Raw genomic sequence first — 20682 nt, forward strand, 5'->3', positions numbered from 1 at the left:
GTGTGTGCCCTTGGCGAGCAGCCACATGCAAGCTTGGCAGCGGTTGGCATGGCGATATATATATCCCGCCGCCCTAAAGACTCTCACCTTGAGCCGCTAATGTCCGTCAATCAAACGAAGGTGTCATAACACACACGTCAAAAATCTATATCTGTGAGGACCACCGCCTTTGACAAGAACTTTATCACACGGTGGTCAGTACAAACATGCTGTGCAGCCAAGTATTGTTGAACGGACCTTAATTTCAATTTTAGTGCAGATTCACGGCCAGACTACCAGCTAGGCAAAGAGGGCAACTGCCCCGCTGTCCCAGAACTATAGGGGGCCCTAAAGGCTGCAGGCTCGATGTGTGTCAAGTGGTCCATGCTAATTTAATTGAACATTTGTTCAAGAATATTCACCGCTTAGTAAAAGATAATACCAGACAAACTACTTTTAGTCTGGATAAATTCTCTTTCCTCCCACCACCATTAGTTTATTTAGATGTCCAGATCCATGCAAATATCAAACACGCTCACATTTAAACATGTGTAGTACTTTACTGAGCAGCCATTTATCTATCTCCAAGATCAGAACCTCGTTGCTGTCAGAGTGGTCCTGTTTTATTATCGAATCTTAAAGTCATGAAGATGTTCCCAGTATTCAATTTCAAGACCTTCATTATTTTTATACTTTGCTCACTTGTCATATTCCTAAACTAGCATTACTGTACTAACTTGGGGATGTGTAGTTTTCCAGCATTAAACATGCGTAGGGGTAAATTTTATGTAACCGTTGTAAACCAGCCGAAGGGTCTCTTTCTCTCTCATTCATTTAGTTTTTGCTCTGCTTTATGTGATTTCAAAATAAAAGCAGTCTATATAACCTCTAACAAGCATTACAAGTTTTTTTTTATTATTTTGGAAATCATCCATTCTCCATGGTTGATGGAATTATTAAACAAAAAGGCTTTTCTTAAACTACTTAATAGAAGTACTATTCATCTTTCATCCACATCTGCCAACCCTGTCCCTTTTTTATTTGAGTGTGTATGTGTGATTTATTGATCTTGCCTTTATTTTATAACATCATTCTTCTTGATTTGTGAAAGGAATATAACCAAAAATAAGATATTAAAGGAAAAAATCTATAGAAATACACACAGTTGGAGGAACAGGGGGGTTAATAGGGGTCCAGCAGCTCAGTTTTGCCCCAGGGCCCCCTAGCAGCTTATCATGGCCATGGAGGACATCCCAGAGTTTCCAAAGATACCAAATACTCCAGGCTAAATTTGGGGTAAACATAAAACTGATGCATCTACAAAATGTATACATAATTTATATATAAGGTTTATAAAGATACCAGAGTCTTGGGTTTGAGTGTTTAACTCAAACTAAGAATATATACGATATTAAATCCAATGTGGATCCAAACAACATGGAAGCAAGCGAAACAGATCTGGTCTGTGTGTTATGACATCCTTCAAACAGCTTGGTTCTCCATGGCGACTCTCTGTTTGACCAGAGCATAAATTAATGATGAGAATCGATGAAACATACATGAGAACAGATGAGATGAGAGAAAGAGAGAGAGAGAGAGAGAGAGAAAGAGAGAGAGGAAGCGGGGGCAAAAGAACAAGGGATGACAACAGAAGAGGAGGATGGACGAGCGCCTGTCGTTCATTTATCTTATTTCTCTTTGTCTGTTTGTCTTTAACGTCGCTTGTTTGTCATCCTTTTTCCTCCACGATTAAGATGGAGAACAGATAAGGAGTAGCTTAGATTAAATCTCTCTGTCTCACTATTTATCTGTTTTTTTCTCATTTTTGTTCTTTCTATTCATCTTTTTCAGCCCTCGCTTTCTTTGAAAATGTTTTTTCCTCTCTGCGTTTTACTCGCTGCATCTTTGTGCTGTGGCTTTAATCTCTTCATCTGTTGGTCCTTGTTGACTGATCCATCCTTCATCCTTACATTTATTAGCTTGTTTCAGACATTTGCATTTTGTTTTTTTTCCAGTTTCTCTTTTTTTTTGTTTTCCCACCCAAACCATTATTTGTCTTCTCATCCCTCCATCCATCCATCCATCCATCTCTCCGTGCATCTTTCTGATAGTAATGTATAATTGAAAGCTGCTAAAAGGGTTTGTAGTCGGGGGTGGGGGGGAGCAGAACTGTCAGCCGTAACGCATTGAACAACATTTTTTGAAACACAAACACGACGTCGAGAGAGCGGGGTGGCCATTATGTATGTTGGTCATCACCATGGCAACCACCTAATGACAGCTTCAAGCTGTAAGACTGTCAAGCTAAATGGTCTTGTGCACAACTCGTAGATTTGTAGAGAAACAAAACATTCCTTCAAAGATAAAAGTGACTGTTAAAAATCATTTGACACATTTCCTTGCTGTTACACTGCAGCTGCAAAGCCAATTAACATGTGTTCTTTTAGGCGCAGGTGACACAGTAGCTGTGAAAGGAGCTCTTCATTTTTAGCTCACTTTTCACAACGTAACAGCCGCCTGTATCTCACGGCTGCGGGATGAAATGAAACACCGCCTTGCAAATGAATTACGATATTCTAAAAAGCGAGTTGTCGCCGTTCAGGTGAAGTATCCTCGCTTCTATCTCACATCATCCCATTGGACCGTCACTGTTGTTGCAAAATGGCTGACGACACAAGCTATTACATAAAGTGTTTGGATAAAGCCCTGACCCATGATGAAAACTCTCGGCTGACTCATGCGATCTCATGAGGTTGGGCGATTCCCTTCTGTGCGCTGTCATTCCTCTGCTTTCGTACCCTAGGCGCCTTTTCTCACTTTAAATCTGCCAGAATCACACAGGGAGGGCAAACCGCCATGCAAAAATAGAGAGAGAGAGTCTGCTTTGAATGCATGGCTGTCTGTCTGTCTCATGTGATTACAGTCATGAGCTTCAAATCTTCAGCTGAGCCTTCAATCCCAACTTCCTCCATACTAAAAGTGTGAATCAAATTATGTGTCTTTAGTGCACAAAAGGAGAAAATACATGAGTATGTATGCTGTAGAGGCAGTCAAGTAAACACAATTCACTTCCATGCCCTTGTTTTTCATATTTCCTTTCATTTTTAATGCCCTCACACTCTTTGCTTCGTCTCTCCTCTGTTTCATTTTTTTCTTTTTGCTCCCTCCTGAAACTTGTTAAGTGCAGTCTCGTCCTCATGAGATCCTCTCCAAGTAACACGGCTTAGAGAGAATCAGAGGTGGGGATATGCATACGGAGTCAGCTAGGAGGCAACTATTAAAGATGCAGAGAAGAGAAGCACTTACTACTCACATATCAGAAAAAAAACACATCTCTTAAAATATGGCACCTGAAGAAACATGATTATCTGCAGATTACAGTTATCTCTTTCTTTTCCCTTTGCCACTCTGCCCTAGAAACAGTAATAGCCCTGTGCAGCATCATGAGCATGGTACCAACAGGGGAGCACTTATGTTCATTTGCATTTTATTTCTAATTCTGACACTCAGGAATTATTGCGTGCTACTACAACCACCAGCCTGCAGTACAATGCACTTTATTTTGACGGGAAAAAGGAAGTACGGCAGCTCAACAATGACAAGACATGGGGAGCTCTTTTTCATTGCCATCCAGAAAGCAAGATTAAAAACATGCAGCAGAAAAATGAGGAACTACTTTCCATCTGTCCATGTAAATCCAATGCATAGTTACATTTCATATATTTTAAGTTGCATCAACAGCAGCTAGTACCTGATACTCATAGCAAATATGCACAAATAAAGAGTGTTGAATTTAAATTGAGAAGTAGGGAGAGGAGTTGTGGGGGATAAATAATCATTAGGGGAGAAATAAAAGTCTGCTGCTCCCCCTCTACGTATGTGTGTGTGTGTGTGTGTGTGTGTGTGTGTGTGTGTGTGTGCGTGTATGCGCGCGTGTGTGTGTGTGTGTCAGCTCCTATCTGCTCCGCTCTACTTTTAACCCAATGGGAGAAGCTGTAGTGCTTACATGCTTCCACGGCTTAGTCCAACCTTCCTGTGGGCGTCAAACCTCGTCAGCCCCCCTGTTTCTCGCCAAACCCAAAGCCCATCTTTCTTTCCTCTTTCGTCTTCAATCTCCTCCCCCTTTCTCTCATTACCTCTCTGTACCCTGCTCTATTTTCTCTCCTTTCCCCTTCTTCTTCTCCTCTCTTTTATCCTGATGTATGCCATTTTTCTCTCCTTCCTCTTCCCACTTCTCTCTTTGCATCTGAGCATCTCATCACATCATCTACCCTTCATTTCTGCTTGCCTTCTTGTTTTACACTTTACTATGTTCTTTTCTTTTTCTTTTTCTTTTTTAACCCCCACTGGATAACAATCCAGTAGCTTCTCTGGATTACGTTACATCATACAGATTTGTGTGTGTGGTAATGTATGTATGATGTGATTTGTGACATAATTTAATCCTACACAATTTAATGCCGATAGGAAGGCATTAGCATAAGCGTATCGGATTGATCTGAAGACAGACTTACGCATGTACAATATATGAGGTTTATAAGCGACTGGCATATATATATATGTGTGTGTGTGTGTGTGTGTGTGTGTGTGTGTGTGTGTGTGTCTTCCTGTCTTTAGGGTTTCCATGCCAACCATACATCCTCCATACCGCCCGTTAGTGTTACATATTCTAACACCCTTCCTCCCTTCCATCCTCTCATTTCTCGTTCTTCTAACTCTCTGCCCTGGATGCCAACAGAGGCTGTTCATGCAGAGGGCCACAGGTTGGCCTGATAAAAGCCATTCATATGTTTCTCCATCAAAGTGCTCTGGCTGCTCCAGCATACAGTAGACAAGCGCCACTTATGTAGCAACTGTTCCATCCATTATTAGGTCATGTTGTGCATTCTGCATGTATACATCCGGGTTTACAGGTCTGATGTGTGCTGTAAGAGAGTTCATGTAATATTTAGTTACCTTTTTATTATTGATAACAAATAAAGGGGCCCCTTTACCATGCATATTATCTGCCTTATGATATCTGCAATCCATGCTGCTTCTTATAAAATCTGGATTTGAAGTACTGCTTCGAGTTTTCTCAAAATATCATCTGCAAGTTCTCACCTTCCTACATTTTATGTTCCTTTGCAGACTCCGTCATGTTGTACCGGTAACTTACCTCCTAATTATGGTTGTGTACATCAGTCAAAATGTTTAACTTAAGTGCACCCAAAAGTAACATCTGTAGCAGCTGTGCCATGTAAACACCAGCTGCGCCAACAGCTATGGCAGATTAGTCTCTAAAATCCCTTGAACGCAACGTCATGTGAAGTCCCCTGTGAGAGGCAAGGAAAACCTCTATCTTTTCTTTGGGTACTGTCTTCTTCTTCTCATTTCATATCCTTGTCTCTCCCTCCCCTTCATCTTCTCACCCTCCTTGTCTTACCTTTTTCTTTATCACAGTCTAAGTCCTCCTCCTCTTCCATATCTTCCTCTGTCCCTCTCCTCAAACCCCAAATCATCTCATGCAACTATCCGTCTCTGTCAACCCACACACACCAGAGATGCAACTTTTATTACTCACCACAGCTGGAGACCACTTAACATGAGTGTGTGTATGTGGGAGAAAGTGTGTGTCCGTGTGTGCGCGCTCGTGTGTGTGTTTTGTACTGTTTCTCATTATGCTTTCCATGATATCATTAAGAGGGGTAATATCTCTCCCCTTAAGAGCTTTTCATCTCTCTGGCTCTCTCTGTTGGCCTCCCTCAAATTGTTTTGTTTGTGTTGCCTCCACTCAGATGAAGAGCTGAACGAAGGTTTTCTCTCAGCCTACCTGTTCCTATAGAAGTGTGTGTGTGGGTGGGTGTGTTCGACAAAGAGAGAAAGATTCAGACCGGCTCATATCAATTGCACATAGCTCTAAAAAGCTGCTGTCACCCAGAATCCCACAAAATCCTATGTGAGCAGCTTTCACACTGTCACACATTTTTCCTTTAAAGTAATTCTTGATTTGTGACAGTAGACAGTGTCGAGCTACATTATAGTTAATGCTTTTAGGAGATTTAGGAGGATCTATTGGCAGGAACTGAATACAGTATTCAACAATATGTTTTCATTAGGGTATAATCACCTGAAAATAAGAATCATTGTGTCTTTGTTGCCTTAAAATGAGCCCTCATGTTTGTAGAGTAGCTCAGAACAGAAAAACCAAACACTGATCTAAATATGGCCTATTGCCTTTATGTCAATTTCACAGTTTCCAACATGCTTGGAAGGAGATGTGTATATAGGTAACTTTCCATCATTTCCATTATTAAAACGTGAATATAGGGTACAGTAAGTGTAATGTAATGAAATATGATTAGGATCCCACAAGCAAAAGGTCCTTCAGGAAAACCTCAATCACGTCTCTAAGTATCCCAATGTTCTCCTTTACTCAAAGGTTAGAGGAACTGTAGCAGAGTACAGTTTTCCTTTTTGGACTGTGATCGAATTACTATAATCCTGTTTTTGTTTCGACTATTACTAGTTGTCAGGTGAAGGTCTTTTGAAGATGCATGTCCTCATCCTCTCCCCCACTCCAGCTTTCTCACTTTCTTCTGAAGAAAGAGTGTGTTGAGATTTAGAGGTTGTGCCAGAAGCGGAAACAGTAAAACAGAAGTGTGTATATAAATTACCCTCACTCAAGAAAATGACTTGTTTGTTGCTGCTACACACACACACACACACACACACATGCTCACTGCATCTAAAAATAAGGCTTGAAAACGTACACGCACACACACAGACACACACACAGACACACACACACACACAGAGGCAGCTTCCAGTTGTTGTAAATCAAAAGCAGAACTGGAGCCAGAAGAAAATGGAAAGAGATGGAGACTGAGATATAAAGAGAGTCCATGCCCATTAAGTAATGCGATGAGGTCTCAGCTAATCAAATCAAACTGTCGCTCAATCATTGGCATCTATAACAACTTCAGACAAACACAAACAAACACACACTCTCTGCAGCAGTATAAAACCTAATCCATTAAATTGATTGTGTTTAGGCCTTTTCAATCATTAATACCTTTGGTTGACCCTTTTTGCACTCTTGTCTTCTTTCGCTGCCTTTTTTTAGTCTCTATTTCTGGCAGTGTCAGTTGTGTGCTCAGTGAACTTGGTGTGTGTGTGTGTTTTGTGTCAGTCTGTTGACAGACCGGGGCTTTGAGGCTACTGTCTGACAGAGGAACAGTCTGGGGAGCAGGTGTCAAAAAGTAACAAGGTAGAAATATAGAAAGAAGGCAAGACAGAGAGAGAGCGAGAGAGAGAGGGAGTGAAAACTCATATAATGTATCGCATTTAGGACTGTATCTGTCGGAGGAACAGCACAAATTCAATCGACTAACAAGTTTACAGTCTCTTCGCTGTGTTTGTGATTCCCTCTGTTATATGGGATGCTAAAGCAGTTTTTGGACCAATAAATGTAAGATTTCATGAACCAATGGAAGGCTGAAGTGTATTTTCATCTGCGCCTGCAGTACATTTTCAAGCTATCTTGTGTTTGATTGGGAACTTGTTTAGATTATGGGTAGTGATGTGGTTAAAGTTATTAAGTGAAGTTAATGCTGCAATATGAGATTTGCAATAACATTATATATCTTGTGCAGAAGGGGAGACTTCATCTACTGGGCAAAACATTAAAAAACAAATTACAGATCTCTCAGAATAAGTTAGTCAGGAGTATGTTTTAACATATCAAACACCAATGCTTGCAGCTCTGGTGTTTACCCTTATGTATTTCAAAGATTGCCTTTATTGTTTTTTCAATAAACTCATAAACTCATAGACAAGATTCCCATCAGTGACGCCACTGCTGAATTAGTTACCTTTGCACCTTTAAACAAAACTGACATGCTCACAATGACAATGCTAACATCCTGGTGTTAAGCATGTATGTTCACCATAATTTGCTATAATTTGCTTATTAGCTCTAAATAGATTGAATACATTTGTTTAATAGGTAATAACCCAAATAAACCAAAGCACTGGACAAATGTTAGATTGAAAGTTGGGGATGGTTAACACAGTTCATCCTGAAGGGAGCATGAATTTGTGAATGTATCCAATAGTTCTTGAGACATTTCACTAAAGAAACACAAATAGTTACCTCAAGGAGACGTTAGAGGAAAAGTCACTAAAGTAATTAGGATTCATCCCCTGGGAACCATGAACGGTCGTACCAGATTTCATGTCAGTCCATCCAATAGTTGTTGAGATATTAAACTGGACTTATTGAGCCATCCATGACATTTTTGTAATTGTGTGTCCCTCTCATAATGTCAAATATCTCTAAAGCCAGACTCCATCACACACATAACTGAGCAGGTGAGGTGGAGCGCTGAAATGCTTAGTCTTTAATATCAATCACAGGCATGTTCTAAAAGAAGAAAAGAAGTATTCTGTTCATGTGGTGATCGAAGAAAAAACTCAGTGAGAGAGGGCGATGAAGTGAAGAAGGGGCTAAAATGAAGGATGGGTGCTGAGATAGAGATGGAGAGAGAGGAGGACACAGATGGGAGTGCTGCTACAGCCAGCAACAACTATGAATAATGAAAGCACTACAGTTAGCGTGTGTGTGTGTGTGTGTGTGTGTGTGTGTGTGTGTGTGTGCTCTCAGCAGGTGTAAATTGTCTAGGTTAGCGCATATGTTCATGAATCTGTTTTCATGTGTATGTTTGTGTACATTTACCTGAATTGTTTGTGTGTCTGTGTTTCTGTAGTGAAGATGAGAGCATGCGGGGGTGGCTGCTGTCTGTTCGTACAAACCACAATCTGTGTAATGTGTATGATGTGCAACATGAAAAACATTGTGTGTGTATCCAGTCTGTATGTGTGCATGTTCACTGTAGATTATAGAATTTGTATATGCAAGGTTAATCCTACTCTGTGTTTGTGTGTATTACGTCATAACCTTTCACATCTCAGTAGAGCCCATGCGTTAGCCAACTCACACTCTTTCTTATTCGTTCCTCTCTCGTCTCCTCCCCTCTCTGTCTCTCTCCCTCTTATCTCTGTCTTTCCTCTTCCATCTCACTGTCAGCTGACACTTCATTTAGTCCTTCACGGTTTAGTTACTGTTGCTACACCTGCCAATCTTTCCATCCTAGCATGTAGTTCACAGCCATTGCAGTGGCAGATTTTTCTCTAAAAAATCCTCAGTAATTCTTTGGAACAATGAGTCTTTTATTTCAGACAGAGGCAGACAAAAGCAGGCAAATTAACTGGCTCAAAATAGGACCTATTATGTTTTTTTGTTTGTTTTTTGTGGCCACCGTAGGTTCTCCTTCATGCTTGGAGGCGAGGGTTATTCAGTTGATTGCAATGTGCAACCTCACAGCTAGATGCCCTTAAATTCTACACACCGGTCCTTTAAAGTGTATTTTAATCTAAGAGAGTTTACAAGAAATAATTAAAGAAACTAAATCAGCTGTAAGACATTAAATCTAACAGATATTTCATTTCTGACTAAACAATATTTTCACATCTTTTCCAACATTGTCAAGAGTTGGCCGCTCAACCTGAAGCGATGCTGAAAATAGTAAATCCAGCCAGTTTTATCCACTGTTGCTGTGACAGCTCACCAATGAAAACAACGCGTTTCCTCTTCTCCACACCTCCATCACTCTTTCACAATCCTTTCCTCCCTCCTCCCGCGTTTCTCTGCTGAACCGAAGCCTATTTGTGGTGTCAGAGTCAACATGGCTGACGGTGAAGCATATGATGACACAACCAGGTGGAAATGAACACTCTCTTCCTCTCTGCCTGTCACATACAGATGTATTGGTGAGATAAAGATTATATAAAGTGGGTGAAAGAGAGCAGAAAGAGGCCAAGCTGATGTTATCTCTATAGGACCAAAACTAATATATGCCATGAGTATCTTAAATTAGTGATGTTGTATAAGTAATATGGATGTGCTTTCTAAACTGTCAGTCCGGTTCTACAATGCACCCCTGCCTCTTTTATCACGTTAAACAGTGGGAGTGAAGACACCGCTAGCCTCAACACACTCTTCTCAAATGGTTTTCCATCCAAGCCTACTTTAGGCTACCCTTAAAGGTCCAGTGTGTAGGATTTAATGCCACCTACCAGCAGTGAAGTTGCAAATTGCAACCAAATGAATACGCTCCATCCTCTCTTTCCATGCATATAGAAAAAAACTCACATAAAAAGCAAAAGGCCATATCTAGAGCCAGTGTTTGGTTTGCTCAGGGCTACTGTAGAAAAATGGCAGTTCAATGATTATCCACTAATTTAAACACACTAATGAATATTATATTCAATTCCTGCCAATAGATCCTCCTAAATCTTACACGCTGGACCTTTAAAACTAAGCTCTGACAGAAGTTACCATCCATCTTACTTTTCACTAGTTGCAAATGCTCTTTTCTTGAACAGACGAATATACCGTCTGAAAAATGTCTTTGACCTTCATGTTCGGTGAGTACAGCGGTGTTAATGGAAACACTCTATTCAGAGTTTCAATTAAATGAATCTCTGTCTCTGAGTACGTTCACAGATCTGATAACAGTGCCATCTCACCTCTAACAAGACACCGCTCACGGGCACACACTGTTATTCTTGAATACCTTTCTTTTCGATGTACTTGTTAAGGTTTGGTTTGAGGTACGCGTCCCCTCAAAAACTCTGTGCGCTGCATTTTTATAGCTCTCTCTCATGAGTGCTCCTAATTGAAAATGTCTCAACTGTGGCTGTGCTGCCCATTGCATCACTGTCAGCTGGAGAAATGTTATTAGGGCCTGGGGGGGGAAGTAAGCAGCCTCATATAGTGTCCCACTAAGCAGCGTCAATTTTGGTTTCAACCTTCATGCTTGCAGAGGCTCCTCATCATCTCCTGCAAGAGAAAACAGAGGGGTGCACATTTAATCATGTTCGTTTTTTTGCCACGTATCTTATTTGTTACTGTAGGCTAGCTAATAGGATAGTTTTGATATTAATGAGGATCACCTACAGTAGCTGTCCATACCGATGCAGCTGTGCCTTCTGTGTGAGCAGCTGAAATGACCTCCTGTCTAATTACAGCCTGACGTGGTGAGACTTTCCCAGCTTTAATAGACTGCTGCAAACACACTCGGCATGAACACGCTCTTATTATGAGGGAGAGCATAAAGCTGAAAAGGTTAATTATCTGGAATACGCTCGCCGAGTCTTATCTTTCTCCTCACTTTTTAACAGGAAGATCATCGAGGTGAAGATTATTGATGATGAAGAGTATGAGAAGAACAAGGCCTTCACAATCGAGCTGGGAGAGCCCATTCTGTTGGAGATCGGCCAGAAACACGGTGGGTGTCTTTGTGTGTTTGTGTGTGTGTGTGTGTGTGTGTGTGTGTGTGTGTGTGATGTGTGTGATGTGTTTAGCAAGAAGTCAGGAGAGTGAACAAGAAGAAGGGAAGAGTGACAGACAGAATCTTTATTTAACCGCCACCAGTCTCAGCCCTCCTGCACAGCTATCTCTCTATAAACAGGGTGAGACCTGCATTGATTGTCTGAAACGAAACTCAAATTAACTTGGGGAAACAGTTCACTTTCAACTAAGAACACGGCTCCGAAAGGATTTTAAAAAAACATTGGGCTTGAGCTATGAAGTACTTCCATGTGGAAAACAGGAATAAGCACAATCAGTGCCTGTATTTATTATACACAGTTCATAAATAGTCAGGAAGCTTCTATATTTATGCCTTAAATCACTGCACTTTGGTGCTGTGTTAATATTGAAGACGTCTGTGGACTAAGCAGCAGAAAAGAGCAGATTTAACACAATGTGCAGTTTAATTTCTGCCTACTGATCTGTTTTGATCAGATTCTTTTCTCGGTGGCAGCTCTGCCCTTTCATCTCTACTTTCTGAATCCACATAGTTCCCAGAATCATGAATCTAAAACATCTAAGCCCTTCAACTTTTAAAGAATGTAGGAAGCTTTAGTTGAAAAGGCTCATTATAGCAGGGGGACAGCTAATCTGTGGCAGGTACCTCAAGGAGAGAGAAAAGCATCTCTGAAAGTCAATAAGTAGGGTCTGTAGCTTGTTCTGTTCAAATGAATTTCCTCAAGGTTGAAAGTTTGATGAACTAGAAGACTTAAAGAAATCTCAAGCTTTCTTTGTATCATTTCACTTTTCTCTGAGGCATTGTGTTTGTATTTTGTGTCATTAACAGGATGACATACATATGACCTCTAACACAATTCAGGTTCTCAACCTGGGGTCTGGGACCCCTAGAAGTGGTCACAGGTTAAATCTGAAGGGATGCGAAAACATTAACAGAACAGGAACTACAGTATAAAACGTTTTTTACCTTTTTACACGTCAAATACAGTCCTAATTAGCAAACATTACCATGCTACTACAACAAACCAATGACAGTATAAAGATAAAGTTTCCAAGCTCAAAGTGAGTGTTGTGCCTCTGCTGCCGCCCGGCTAAATAAAAAATCGGCAAAGACATGGACCTGAGGCGGGCTGAATGACGCCAGGGTGCTAAAACAAGCCATCTGTAACAGTACCCACCTGTCAATCAAAACAGCCCCATTGTTAATTAGGCATAACTTTAAGCCTTAATGCTGTGAACTTGGACATTTTAGCATTGGGGCTTATGGAGACTGACTTGTTCTGCAGCCAGCCTCAAGTGGCCGTTTGAGGAACTGCAGTTTTTAACACATTAGCTTCACTCCACAGCCATGGAGGTTGCCGCTTGCAATAACCAAAGGCACTAACAAACACTAGGCCTATAGCTGCTAAACACTAGTATGTTAGTATTGGCACTGTGTAGCTTTTAAGATTGTTAATGATCACGTGGTTGTTCAAATAGACATGGCTGTTCCAATCCACTTGTATCAACCTGTTAGCAATGAGGTTAAAGCCACATATCTTCCTTACAGGTGTTCCCACTGACCAGTATAAGTTGGTCCTAACATGGATATGATCCACCATCAGGTTCCTACTTGAGAGCAGCAGTTGTGTGTCCAGTACTCAGCTAAATTAGACACACCACAGTCGAGGCTTACATGCTACTCATGCTATGTCACCTGTGGAGACAGGTTGGCAGGCACTTCCTGGTGGAGTAAGGGTCCACACTCGAGATGTCAGTCAGGAGGAGCCAACAGCCTGGGGCATGTTCCATTACAGCGGAAATAGAATTGGTTTTATAACTTAGTCACATTGCAAGTGGACTGACAATTTCACACACATACACGCACACACACACACACACACACACACACTGTATCACATATTGTACAGTGCTTTTCAATTACAGCAGGTCCACAGTGATAACAGCTGACTCAATCAATGACTGTCACTGTGTGCAAGGAGAGAATGAGGAGATGTATGGATCAATGGATGAAACCATGGTGGAGCATGTGGTAACAGAGATAGAACCTATGAAATACTCATTAATATTTGGGATAGCGGGATTTCCCTCGTTGCACATTAGTTTTTGAATATTAGCATTTACATTAGAGACTTTAATGACTTCTTGCACACATTTCTTAAAGTGATAACACAGCAAAACTATTAAATCAGTTCATGCTGCGTCGGCTAAAATCAGCCAAATATAAAAACGACCTGATACATAATTTGAATTCAAATGTCATGCAAGAACCACGTGCATAAACACTGTTAATATAAGGCCTCGTAGAGATGGGCAAAGTTTGAAAAACAAATCTGCAGTTGGTGAGAAAGCAGGTGAATGGTGCCATGGTTGATGTATAATGTGCATAATGTATTTGTGTGCAAATGATGGGTGAACATGTAGTGGGAGCTCTGTTGAAAAAAACTTTACACAATTAATTACACAACAGTTAGATCGGACCAAGTAGTTTGACACAACAGCACCAAGATCAGTCATTGTCAGACAACGTTATCGTAGTTTAACAGTTAGTGGTGATAAAAAAAATAGTCAGCAGTATGAATTACACTAAAGCTCTCTGCACTGTCCATGGAAAATATTAAACTAAACTCCCTTAAAGAAATATGATATTTTAACAATTCCTATTACTATAGAAGCACAAGATAAAGGAGGTCATATGTTGGCAGTCTTCTTGTCAATTCAGCATCAATATAATTTATTTAAATATAAACGGTATTTGTGCACAAACGTTACGTTTTTTGTCGCCTCGCTATAATTATATATATATATATATATTATATTAATATAAATATATATATATTTATATATTTTTTATATATATATTATTTTAGTGGAAAAGGGAATGAGGCTAACATTTGTCACTAAAATAGTTGCTGCTTGGTTGATCAGATACACACCAAATTAAACACAGGCTCAAAGCACTTTTAATTCACCATCTGTCGTGTGTGTGTCTGTATTTTAGGATTTTTTTGGAGGGCTGTTACCAAAGTAACCACCAAGGTTTTCCTGCTTCCTGTTTGGTGCTGCACCTAACGGCTGATGATATTAAACATGGCCGATTATCTTGAGACTGATAGCATTCCCTCTCCTGTGATATTGCTGCATTAATCGTACAATTATAAGGACTCTTCCACTAATTACAAGACTTGCAAAAAAGCTGACTCATTCATCCCTGTGGTCTCCCAGGTGACTCCAATGAGAACAAGCCGTTGGTGGGAGCAGAGGAGGAAGAGGTTGCCAAGATGGGCTGTCCCAGTCTGGGCGAGCACACACAAGTAGAGGTGGTGATAGAGGAGTCCTACGAGTTCAAGGTAAGTGTGTTTGTGCATGTACTGCATCTCCATTCACATGAATGTGCGTATAAAAAGCTCTTAAAAATGAATCGGCAGCTAATCAGTTCAATTTTACGTCTCGATGAAATCATGATAACCAGGTTGGCATCAAGAGAGTTGAGTTAAACATCAGATAAAAGGTAAACTGACTCAAAATGCAAATTTGATCTGAAATCATTTAAAGTGAGTGTCGGCTGCCCCGGTTCAGACGATGAATTACTCATTTTGACGACATGTAATGGACTCTCTAATGAGATGCTTGTCATTTTGATAGCAGACAAAGGAAGTTTCTGGTACACCATTCATCCAGAAAATGAGAAAATATACTGACTTAGTAATTTACTAATTATTTTATTAGAAGTTTGATTTTTCAGTTTCAGTCTGATGTATCTATGAACAACAAATAACTGGTATAATACGCACTAACAAACAAACTAGAAGTGTCTGTCTCATTTTTCATCATCATTTTTTATTCTAACCTTCATGTGATTTCACCTCTAAACTATGATTTTGAATTGTAAATGTAACCAATAATCAATCAAATCATTATTGTTGCACATTTTTGTTGATCATTTGTCCATTTGTGTTGTTTTGTACGTGTGTGTGTGTGTGTGCGCGTGTACAGAGAGCAGTAAATGAGCTTATTTGGCGAGCTGACAAGGTTATCTGTCTTTTTCACTCTTTATTGCCCGTGCATGCAATTAGTAGATCCTATACTTTTACTTCTGTCATTAAATACTGATTTCTGAAATGTACCTGTGGAATGTGGAAGCTAATTTAAAGAGTTTGAAAAAAAAAAGCATTTTCCCCTTCCTGTGTGGCTGCGAGTGAATTAACAACTTAAGGGTTATGACTTTTCTCTTCTGCCTGGTCTGTATGCACTTGCATGTTTGCTTTTGTGTGTGTGTGTGTGTGTGTGTGTGTGTGTGTGTGTGTGTGTGTGTGTGTGTGTGTGTGTGTGTGTGTGTGTGTGTGTGTGTGTGTGTGTGTGTGCGTGTGCACGTGTGCAGAGTACGGTAGATAAGTTGATCAAGAAGACAAACCTGGCCTTGGTGGTGGGAAGCAGCAGCTGGAGGGAGCAGTTTGTCAGTGCCGTGACTGTCAGCGCAGGTAACACACACTCATAAGCATTTTGATTTATGAGCAGTGATGTTTTTCTTGACTTAATTTCAAAAAAGATGATTGATGATGAAAAAAAAAGTACATTTCTTAAAACGTTTGCATCAGCATTTTATTTTGAACCTTGTCGTGTATTTTAACATTTATAGTCGACTTGTTGTGAAGGTTTCATTGCTCTTACTGATCCTAAACACCCATTATGGGCTATTTTTCCTCTGTTAACAATATTTCTTGCCAAGAGTTAGATGAAGTGTCGTTTAGCTCAGTCGGTAGAGCATCCACCCCGTGTATAAAGGCTCAGTCCCGCTGCGGTGGCCCAGGGCTCGAATCCGACCTGTGGCTCTTTCCCACATGTCATTCCCCATCTCTCTCTCCCCACATTCCTGTCACTCTTAAAGCTGTCTCTGTTAAAAAAAGAAAAAAAATATCTTAAAAAAGAAAAGATCAATACCACTCTCTTATCTGTATACTAAATACGAAGCTATAGCCAGCACTCACGTTTAGCATAACTTAACATAAAGACTGGAAACAGGGGGGGACAGATATACCTACTAACACCTCTAAAGTTGATTAATATGTTGTTGTATCTTGCTTATGGTTTTGTGGTCATTTGGTCATGTTAGCTTTAGGTTTTTTAGTTAACACTGGCGATTTGCAGCCCGAGGAAGTGAGTGCATTTTTGCCAAGAAATAGGTTGAACACATAACTCCCCATAAAAGCACAATTTAGCTATTTAGTTGTTCTGGACAGCCACCCTGGGAGGCTTTTATTGTTCGAATATGGCGTCTCTTCTGGAAGGCGTTCATAGTTGGACAACAGCGTACAACGAGTGGGTGCGGTTGGACAGAGCACACCCAATTTTAACTTTGGAAAAGTGGTTCAAGATTTAAGTCACTTTCTTAGTCCCTAAGGGAAATTTTTCTTGGACGTTAAGGTTGCCACATAGAAATACAATTACAGTGCAGTAACAGACATAAAGTGCATATCACAGACACATATAGTACAGCATCATTTCACATCCTTCCTATGCCCCGAGTTTATCATTAGAAACAGGTACGTCCTCCTGTATTTAATTGCAACCCTGTAGCGTCTACCTGATAGGAGCAGTTCATGTTCTGAATAGATGAAGAGGTCAGAGATAATTTTCCTAGCTTGTCTAATTATAGTCTTCTCAAAGACCAGTTAGAGCAATCCAACCATGAACCTGAATAAGCATATTTCCCCAAATGTAAATCAATTTCTTAAATCTGATTTAAATAAATTCTAATACTTCCATTTTTCTCTGCCTTCTTTGACTTCACCTTCACGGACACTGGTTTTTGTCCACTCACTTTTGTCCACTTTTCTCTTTTGTCCTTCCTTCAATGCTCTCTCTCCTCTCTCTTCCCTCACCCTCTGCACCCAAAAGGAGACGACGATGAAGAGGAGAGCGGCGAGGAGCGGCTGCCGTCCTGCTTCGACTACATCATGCACTTCCTCACCGTCTTCTGGAAAGTTCTGTTCGCCTTCGTCCCGCCCACGGAGTACTGGAACGGCTGGGCCTGCTTCATTGTCTCCATATCACTTATCGGTGTCCTCACAGCGGTCACCGGCGACCTGGCATCACACTTCGGCTGCACGATAGGACTGAAGGACTCGGTGACGGCTGTGGTGTTTGTGGCCCTGGGAACATCGGTGCCAGGTGGGAGTGGTTCGATGTGTGTGTAGAGTAATGGAGGCAAATCATTTTAGATTTTTATGTGTCTCTACTGACATTTAATTCCTTTTCAGAACATTTTCAGACAAACAAACAAATGTAATCTGATTTCAATAGCAGCCTTCAGCAGGCTGAAAATCAAAATTAAATTGTAAACATCTTGCTCTATCATGGCCTTCGGCCTGAGCTTGTCTCTGCCTTGGGGGGGGACGCATTGTCCCGGAGGTTTAATTCAATTCCCGTCCTCATTCCTCTCGTCAGCCGTTTTATTGTGGCCCTTTTGTATGATTTATAGAAATAGCTCCTTTGCTACCGTCCAGGCGGTAACTTTGATGGCTTGCGGCAAGGTCTCTGAAAAGTAGCATTTGAATCAATTCCTTCAGCAGCCATATAACGTGGTGTGTTGAATTTAGAAGCTGTAAACGTGGATTTGATATCCACTCGGTGTGTGTGTTCCTTCTCACAGGGTGACAATGCTCATCTGTGTGCTTTTCTTTTATTCTTTTTCACTCACATCCAGTTTTCTCTTCCCCATTCCTCTGACTCTCTATATGGTCCTCATACCCCACCTCACTTATCTGTTACGCCTGCTCTCGTGCCCCATCCCCGGCCAATTTATTATCCTGACTCTGTGTTACCTCGCTCCTGTCTCTCTCTCTCTCTCCTCTTCTTATTGGCTGTTATGTTTTCACTATTGTATCATCCATCATTCTGACCCGTGTGCGCTCTGGTACCCAGGTGCGTGTGGGTGAAAATGTGTTTGCTCTGCCGGGGTGATGCAAGTTTGCGTGGAGCAAGTCCCGCAGGTCATTATAACTTCCACTGGGAGTGTGTGCTCCCGTGTGTGTGTGTGTGATTGTGATCTCCTCAAAAGCTTGTTAGAAACATTCAACTCATCTCTCTTTTCTCACTTTTGACTCTCACCCATCCCTCCTTCAGTTTTCTGACAGCATTTCTACTTTATTACTTTGGAGACACACTTGAGGATTATCCAGCCGATTTATACCAGATTTGACGATTCAGGCAATTAGAGGGCAAACTCTGATCGGAGGCTCGGCCTGAACGCTGTGAACTACTAAATGTTTCCGGCTGTTTAAGAGGTTTATGAAGCTCATTTGTAACCGTGTGAGCAATTTAGATAGTGTAAGTGCTGTTTGATAGTTGCGTTGGTGGTGAACAGACCCTACAGTGATCACAGATCTCTTAGGTTTAAAGTCTTGATTTCACACACTGGTACAGCACTAACTCCAATTTGTCTGAGAGAGCTTTGACGTTTTTTGACTGGTGTCACATTCGTACATTGACGTGATTGTTAAAGACATTTCTGCCACCACCTGAGTACAATTACAATTTTGTTTTGAACTGCTTTCTGCTGAACAAATAGGCAATATGAAATCTGTGTTCATGTATTATCCACAATAACACTGAGACACTGTGTTTAGCCTAATTCTATAAGCACTTATCCTCATCAGGGTCGTGGGGGGCTGGAGCCAATCCTTGCTGACACTGGGCGAGACTCGTTCAAACCTTGTTGCTGTGAGGCGACAATGCTAATCACTGCACCAACTAGCCTGATAATCCACCTTTCCATCCGTTTTATATAACTGCTTATCCTCACTAAGGTTGCGGGAAGCCTATCTCAGCTGACATTGGGCGTGACACTTGGACAAGTTGCCAGTTTGCCACAGGGCTGACACATAGACTCAAACTAGCCTGATAATGACAGAGTAAATTGCCATTTTTTTCACTTATTATTAAGTCATTGTGTTCCTTTTAGTCGTTTCGTGTTTGTTAAGGGTTACTTTGCCCTGAGCAGTCGTGTTCTGTTGACATGTTTTTGGGTTGATAAGTGTAGAGCAGTCAACACATTACTTACAGGTTACAGTAATGTAAGGACTATATTCGATGATGATTAGTGCAAAGGTTTCCAAATGAAATGTCAGAAGTTTCTAATACCAATCTAACAATTTGGGGGTCGACTTGTTTGCAGTTTTACCAGAAGGTCATTGGGAGAGTCTACTTTCTGACAGCAGAATTGTCGTAGCTGGCTTGCTAACAGATAAACCATTTAACATTTAAGAATCAGGTTTGGTTCAGACTGCATACACTTTATGTTCTTCTGTAATTTGGGTCTTTAAGAACAACTGGGAAAGAAGGGTTGATAAACCTGGTGAATGTACAGTGTATGATGCAGTGGGTTTCTAAATTTGGGTATGATCTTCTTCTGTGTTGTCAGCCTTAGTTGGAACAGTGTGTGTATGGTCTGGAGGCAATAATGTGCAGTTTCATGACTCAGATTCAAACCCACAATCTAATGTACCCATGTGTCAACACACACAAACTTTTCATTTCTTTTTGTGTGGTCTCTTACCAACAGGATTACCATTCACCCCCCAACCCAAGAGAGTTTGAAGGATCTTTTTTCATGTTGGGATATGAATTTCAACAAATCTCGCTGACATTCAAATGAGAATCGAGACTCATCTCACCCAGACCGTCCAAAAATAGAAATAAGCTGAGACAGGCGCACAGTAACTGGCAGCTGTTTCCTTGGTGTTCCTTGCCAACCCAGTTGTAAAGTCTCTGCGCTTTTCACCCCATTTCTGCTCAAATGTTCAGCCCCACAGACACTTGTGTACACCTACAGAATTTTACAGGATATTACATCTGTTCTGCTGATGTCAGTGTATAACTGCGGATTACAGAACAGAGCTATGAATCTTCCTGAAAATAATCAGTCACGTTTATATATTCAATTTCAGGAGTGTAAATGTAAAAGAACAAGCCAGTGAATGTAACTCTGGCAAAACAAGCATGGGAAGCAGGCGAGTCTCCTAAGACTTTTCAGACAAACTTAAATTTAACATGAATCATTTCAGGTGCTTGTTTCCTAGATAGATAGATAGATAGATAGATAGATAGATAGATAGATAGATAGATAGATAGATAGATAGATAGATAGATAGATAGATAGATAGATAGATTGATTGATTGATTTTTTTCATAGGTTTTTCCATAAATGCTGACATCTTTTAACTTGTCCATTGTATCTATGATACGAATTACCTGATCTTTCTACACCTCTTTGTTTCTCATCCGTGTTTCTCTTTTGTGTTTCTCTTCCACTTGTGCACAACAGCGTATGT

The 20682-nt window shown here is 40.7% G+C and overlaps 1 protein-coding gene across 2 annotated transcripts in view; it reads left to right on the plus strand.

Moving 5' to 3' along the window:
• Positions 1-20682, plus strand: part of slc8a4b (solute carrier family 8 member 4b) — a 92734-nt gene that overhangs the window by 70837 nt on the left and 1215 nt on the right. The window contains exons 12-16 of one of the 2 annotated variants that reach the window (XM_027278154.1): positions 11203-11309; positions 14576-14700; positions 15347-15382; positions 15732-15831; positions 17249-17521. In XM_027278154.1, the coding sequence (XP_027133955.1) occupies positions 11203-11309; positions 14576-14700; positions 15347-15382; positions 15732-15831; positions 17249-17521 (641 nt within the window). The remainder of the gene's footprint in view (positions 1-11202; positions 11310-14575; positions 14701-15346; positions 15383-15731; positions 15832-17248; positions 17522-20682) is intronic. The other variant, XM_010743273.3, reaches the window with a different exon arrangement.

This window comes from Larimichthys crocea, chromosome III (assembly GCF_000972845.2).
Source record: "Larimichthys crocea isolate SSNF chromosome III, L_crocea_2.0, whole genome shotgun sequence".
Classification (NCBI taxonomy): Eukaryota; Metazoa; Chordata; class Actinopteri; family Sciaenidae; genus Larimichthys; species Larimichthys crocea.